At 40.0% G+C, this 7,223-nt stretch overlaps 1 protein-coding gene across 1 annotated transcript in view; it reads left to right on the top strand.

Annotated features, from left to right (window-relative positions):
- The window catches only part of MATN2 (matrilin 2), an 83,262-nt gene that overhangs the window by 39,283 nt on the left and 36,756 nt on the right, over nt 1-7,223 (top strand). Inside the window, 2 exon segments of the mRNA XM_035893832.1 lie at nt 1,374-1,496; nt 3,652-3,774. Of these exon segments, the coding sequence (XP_035749725.1) occupies nt 1,374-1,496; nt 3,652-3,774 (246 nt within the window).

Here is a 7,223-nt window from a genome sequence, read left to right on the forward strand (position 1 = left end):
ATTCCCCATAAGAACCCAACATACTTAAATGTTAAAATTCACATTAGTGTGGGTGTTTGCATTGTAAAAGACAGTGCCAAACAGATGCAATTTTTCACAGAGAATACTGGGGGGGTGTTCTTTTCTTTTTTTTTTTTTCACCACATTTCTTGTGTGCTCTGGGAAGTTACACAAGCTTCTTCATGATGATGTAAACTCTTGGAAAAAGGAAAATGTTCCAGCTGGAACTCGCTTTAGCTAGTAAAATACTTCAAGCCAACATTATCTCTATCTATATATAATGGTAAATCTGGACCAATTACTGCAAACTTGTTGCTTAGTTAAATAAACTAATAAACAGCACTATTCAGAACTAAGTAATTTTACATTAAGTACAGAATTTTTTTCATGTAAAAAAATAGCTGGAGACATGCCTGTTCGCATCTGTAAATTATTTCAAATAGAGACATATGAGACTGTGTTTGTGTCTGAGGGAACTCCGCCACTTTTGATCAAGTTAAGCTAAAGTGATTTGGGCCTATATAACTAAAAATAGCCATTAGCGAGTCGGGAATAAATTATTATGAGGAAGTTCAGTATAAAGCTTTTTTCCTAAAATGTGGTTTTTCTACCCTTGCAGGGTCAGCAGATTACACAATACATCTGCAAGTGCACGTTTCACCCTACTGCTTTGCTATCCGTTCTATGAGATTGTATCATTTTTAAACCAAATTCACACCTCTCTCCCCCTTCCCCCACCCCTCATCTTTCACACAACCAGTTGCATGCAGGACTAAAAAAAATATTCCATTTCATCTTACTTGGAATAGGAGTAGGAAAATCAAAGAAAAGGAACATATTAAGACACTCTCACACTCTTAATTTGTATCTGTCCCCCCCAGGCTTTAACTGCTTGAAGCTGTTGGCAGGTTAAAGTTTTAAATTGGTGATTTCTCATCCTGTTGACAAAGAATTTACTGCTTATAAATTAATCCAAAAGCCATAAAAGAGTTACTAAAATTCATACTTTCTCTCTGAGAAAATTTTATGGTGAACAAGAGAGAGAGTCTCACTTTTTAAGAAAGAAAGCATGATTCTGCAGGTAAGACCAGGTAGGACTTCAAGGTTCTCCCTTCACTTTGCATTAGTTTCCCTTTGTGACTTTTGGCAAGGGAGATCTGCACTTCATCAGGTTTGTTATCTGCCAGGTGCGGTTGTTTTATTCATTTCACTTAAGTGTTGTTACTGAGATAGGTGGGAATACTGCATAAATAAAAAGCTGTACTGATCTTTCCCCCTTGCTCTGCAAAGGCATCATGTACTAACTGCAGTGTCATAATGTATGTATCTAAGGCTCCAATGTGATTTCATCAATTATTAACTCAAATCAATAGGAGTGGACCACTGTGCTGAAAGCAATCATGGCTGCGAGCAACTGTGCCTAAATACTGATGTCTCCTATGTCTGTCAGTGCTCTGAAGGATTTGTCATCAACGAGGACCTAAAAACCTGCACACGTAAGTGTTGTGAGAACCTCCTTGATCTCAGCTCACCTGGGAAAGGTTTCTGTTTTCATTCAGGGGAGAGGACACGCCTTCAATTTATTCTTACAGTCTGCATTTTGCTAATACTTTAATAATAATTTGAAAGCAGAAACAGACAGAAAAAGGACTTAGGAAAGGATACTTGTCAAGATAAGTGTAAATCCTCATATATTCAGAAAAGCTTAGGAAGATCTGTTCATCCCCGGGTGTGGAGGACAGTTTTTCAGTCACACAACGAATGGGTCTGACTGACCGCTCATCTTGACAGCAGTGTCCCCCAGGCAAACTGCATCAGCTTACCTGGGGCAGGAGAAGTGAGAGTCCCACACTGAGCTTTACATTTTGCAGGGGAACCCTTAATAAGTGAACTAAAGCTGTCCTGGCCGCTCTCCACCCTTTATAAATCTAATCATTGAGAATCATTGCAGTTTCACAAAAAGATGAATTGCCTCCTTCCCTGGAAAAACGATGCATAGAAGAGGCCAGGAAAAGAGGAATGTGAATGCATTTTGCCTGTTGACTTTTCCTGGACCTCTTTGATGAGTGGGTTTTGGCCACTTTTTCTGCAGATTTTGGAGGTGCATTATTTTTCAAGCTTGTTGAGTGTTGGAACCGCTCCAGAGTTTGCTCCTTTTCTTGCACTCAGGCAACACAATTTTAACAGAGGTCAAACTACAAGTGCTCAGTCACAAAAATGATCTAGGGAGAAGTGAGGCAAATCAGCAAAGGCAGTTTGTCTTTGTCTTTAACCTTGGTTTTGTCTTCATACTAACCTTTTTAGTCCTATATGATACCTTGACAGACTTTGCTTCTGTCTGCCAATGCAGCTCTCTAGAAGGGGGCAGACAGCAATGCAAAAGGAGAACTAGTGTACATGTAAGAGTGATAGGGTCTACTAGAAACATTTTAACTAGACATTGATCTAAAAGAACCACTGGAAATTTAGAAACAGCCAAGCTATGGAGTTTTATCAACTTGCAAATGGAAAATCCCTTTTCCTTTGTAGTAAAAAGAGGTGTGTTTTTCACTAGAGTTATTTTTCTCCAGGCTGTACTTGGAGACCTATCAGTAGCATTAAAACAGTGCTGTGGCTTCTGGAATCCCTCTGTGCAATGAAACTGAGCCCTTCTGAATAGCTCCTCTTCTTGCCAGCATAGCCCTCTCCTCATACATATTTAGGAAAGAGATTTGTCCTGTTCCCAAGCTCCAGATGAGTTGTTGAAACCTCGTGGGCATTTTTAGGCTATCATGAAAAGAGTTTTGGCACTTTGGGATTTCCTGAATGAGCAGTTGAATGGAAAGCATTAGCATTTAACATATACCACTCCTAATGGGAAAATGTCTGGGAATTACAATTCTGGTGTCATATACACACAGGCGCAAGTATCTTAAGCCAGCTGTGGAAACACCTGAATGGTAAAGAGATTTTTACTGACAACTAATTACAAAAAAAAATGAGTGACACTGTGTGTGTAGCCAATAGACAGTAGCAATTGCTGCCTGCAGGATCCCAGGGGTCCTATGTCTTTGTATTACAGAGAAAAAATGCTTAGGAAATTTGAGATGAAAAAATGGACCATATTTGACAGTACTTGTCATTTGCAGTTCTTTGCAAAAGCTTGAATAGTCTAAGCCAAAGCCCACTGAGATCCCTGAGAGGTTTTCTGCTTGCGGCCACAGCAGCTGGGTCAGGCACACAAGTGAGTTCTGGGGACTGCCACCTTCACATTGGGCCATTTAGAGACTGTATTTGAAGAAGAATGTTCCCAAGGTAGCTTTTATGTCTTTGCCACTGTCTTAGTAAAATCATTGCTAAAGTGTTTAGGTTTGGGTTTTTTTTTTAATTCAATTTGTAAGTACTGAGGTGTGGACTCTATTGAGCTATGTTAAGCATAGGAAAATATGATTTCTTAACTTTGCTTAAAGCAACCAATGGAAAGTACACCATGAGGCCCCTTCACATTTTATTGAAGCTATATGTATATTATCATATAAATAATTGGATTATTGTTTAAGCAGTCCAATGTATTTATATTTACTTGCTTATATGCCATGCAAATCCTACAGATGAGAAATAATAGATTCATTATTTGTTAAGTTTTTTTAATAACTTCAATTGCTCCTACAGGAGTTGACTATTGTGCTCTGAGTGATCACGGCTGTGAACATTTGTGTGTAAATGGAGACAGATCTTACACTTGTCAGTGTTTTGAAGGATACAGGCTTCGTAACGATGGGAAAACATGTAAACGTAAGTTATCGTTCAGCAACTCAGATTTTTATTACACATATAGAAGAAATCCGTAAGGTAGGATTTGATTGCCTAAAGTTACTGTCCAGTGTAATTTTAAATGCTTGAGGATTCCAAAAGTTCATAGTTTCCCCTTTGCTGTCATATTTGCCAGCCGTATGACAATATCTTGGATATGCTAAGGCATCTAAAGGGGTACTGGATGCGTACTTTTAGGCACCTGAGTCACACCCTAGATGTTTGTGCCATTTAAAAAGTAGCCGTGAAATTGGACTGTTGTGAATCCAAAACCATTTTATTCTGACTTACATCCTTACATGGGACAACTGAACTTTTTTTCTCAAATCAAGGCAATAATATATGATGTTTCTAAAGTCTTATACAGCATGAAGCTTGCAATATTATTAATGTAAAGTTCATTTTGTCCAGCATGGGATAAGGATGATTGCAAAAGAGATAACATAATTGCATTACACATTTGACTACATTATGCAGTTGTGATGAGTGGCAGATACCAAGAAAAAATTAACTGCAAATTTTTCTCCATTTCTGTAGCTGTGATCACTAAGTGATCAAAGAAGAATCACGGATAAGTCTCTGAAAAACACAGAGATAAAGTATTTTGTAACCATAATCCCCAAAATATCCATAGATCTCAACATCTGCTGTTAAAAAAACATTTACAGAAAAAAAAAAAATTAAGGTCACCCAGATATTACCATGACAAATGAAAAGCTCCTTATTCTCAATTTGTGTATCACAACACCATCACCCTACTATGTTATTCCATGCACACAGAGACAAATTCTGCTTGTCTCAAAAAGTGCTGACACTGTAAAAGCAAGTGAAATGTTCTGTCCATGCAGAAGTCCAGAGGGATCTAGATAGATTGGAGCATTGGGCAATGATTAATGGCACGAAATTTAACAAGTCCAAATGAGGATTCTGCACCTGGGATGGAGTAACACCAGGCACAAGTATAAACTAGGGGAGGAGTGGCTGGAGAGCAGACCTGCAGAAAGGGATCTGGGGGTGCTGGTCGACAGCAGGCCCAGTATGAGCCAGCAGTGTGCCCTGGCAGCCCAGAGGGCAACCCATATCCTGGGGGGCATCACACACAGCGCAACCAGCCCATCAGGAGAGGTGATCATCCCCCTGTATGCAGCACTGGCGTGACCTCACCTTGAGCACTGTGTGCAGTTCTGGGCCCCACAATTTAAGAAGGATATGAAGGTCCTTGTACACGTCCAGAGGATGATGAAAGGCCTGGAAGGCCTGTCCTGTGAGGAGAGGCTGAGGACTTTGGGTTTGTCTAGTTTGAAGAGAAGGAGGCTGAGGGGCTCTCTACAGCCTCCCAAGGAGGGGACGTGGAGAGTGAGGTGCTGAGCTCTTCTCCCTGGGATCCAGTGCCAGGACACATGAGAATGGTTCAAAGCTGCACGAGGGGAGGTTCAGGCTGGACATTAGGAAGCAGTTCTTTACCAAGAGGGTGGTCAAACACTGTGTGCTAGTTTTGGCTGGGATAGAGTTAATCTTCTTCATAGTAGTTGGTATGGGGCTGTGTTTTGGATTTGTGCTGAAAACAGTGTTGATAAAACACAGGGATGTTTTCATTACTGCTGAGCAGGACTTACACAAAGTCAAGGCCTTTTCTGCCTCTCACACCACCCCACCAGTGAGTAGGCTGGGAGTGCACAAGAAGTTGGGAGGGGGCAGAGGTGGGACCCCAAGTGACCAAAGGGTTGTTCCCATACCATATGATGTCATGTTCAGCATAAAAAGCTGGAGGAAGAAGAAGGAAGGAGGGGAGGGGGGACGTTCGGAGTGATGGCATTTGTCTGCCCAAGTAACTGTTACATGTGATGGAGCCCTGCTTTCCTGGAGATGGCTCAGCACTTGCCTGACGATGGGAAGTGGTGAATGAATTCCTTGTTTTGCTTTGTTCATGTGCACAGCTTTCTTAATTAATATGTGGAAATTTTTTTTCTTGTATTAGCAGTAGTATAATCACCAACCCTAACTGATAGTCTGCTATCAGGTATTCCGTAGTATGCTGTAGTTTCATTATCATAAGTTAAGGTAATGTAGTTTGTTAACTTGATGACATTTATAAATTACTCTACTGAGAAAGAATGCAATAAAATAAAATGTCAGTTATTCAAAATGTAATGATGGCTTAAAAAAAAAGTATCCCAAATATTCCTTCAGGGTTTTCCACACATCTAGCTCTGTACAATGAATGAACCTGACCTGGAGTATATCCATAATATTATATTATATTCCAATATTAATTTGTTGTGTTTCAAACATACATCTTTTTTATTATGTATTGTTTTTCCTTTTATGTGTCTAAACAATTTCACTAAATTTAAATATCCAAACCAAGGTATTCAGGTGGTGTCAGTCAGCACAAGTCCATTGGCTTTGGTTCTGTCAGTTTTAACGGGTTGAGCTTATGGCTCTTACAGTATTCTCTAGAAGGTGATAGCGAAACGTTTCCTTTGTGTTAACTTGAAGGGATGCACCATATTTTATTTTTCTGAAAGTGATTGTAATGGAGTATGTGTCACCTAAAACTAATTATATCACCAGTTATGGCTTCTGAGCTGGTGCTGTAGGCCATATGGGGAAAAGCTTTAAAAAGTGCCTATGAGACTTAGGAACCTATTTTCCACTTCAGAATTGATGCTAGCACTGAAACTGAATTCATTTTAAGCTGAAATAATAATACAATGTTATTCTGAAAATTTGGTCTACACTCACATTAGAACTCTCATTTAAGATTTTAGTAGGAGTTTTGTAAAACAGCTAAGGCACCATATATCCTTGGTGAAACCCAAATTTGGAGGGGTATCATGAGTCACTAACTTCTAGCTCATATGAAAACTTAATATACACTTTTCCCACATACTTTTTCTCTATATTTTTTTTTTCTAAAACAAGAGTAGAGAACTGATAGAACCATAGAATCATAGAATACTTTAGGTTGGAAAAAACCTGTAAGATCATCAAGTCCAACCGTTAGCCTAACACTGCCATCCCACCACTAAACCATGTCCCTAAGCACCTCACCTGCCCATCTTTTAAATACCTCCAGGGATGGGGACTCCACCACTTCCCTGGACAGCCTGTTGCAATGTTTGACAGCCCTCTCAGGGAAGAAATTTTTCCTGATGTCCAATTTAAACTTCCCCTGGCACAACTTGAGGCCATTTCCTCCTGTCCTATTACTTGTTACTTGGGAGAAGAGACCGCCCCCCCCGGCTCTGTCTCCCTTCAGGCAGTTGTAGAGAGCAATAAGGTCTCCCCTCAGTCTCCTTTTTTCCAGGCTAAACAACCCCAGTCCTCCTCAGAAGTCTTTTGCTCCATATCCTTAACCAGCTTTATTGCTCTCTTCTGGATATGTTCCACCAATGAAATGTCTTTCCTGTAGGGAGGGGCCCAAAACT

This window comes from Egretta garzetta, unplaced genomic scaffold (assembly GCF_000687185.1).
Source record: "Egretta garzetta isolate BGI_Z169 unplaced genomic scaffold, ASM68718v1 scaffold154, whole genome shotgun sequence".
In the NCBI taxonomy this organism is placed as follows: Eukaryota; Metazoa; Chordata; class Aves; order Pelecaniformes; family Ardeidae; genus Egretta; species Egretta garzetta.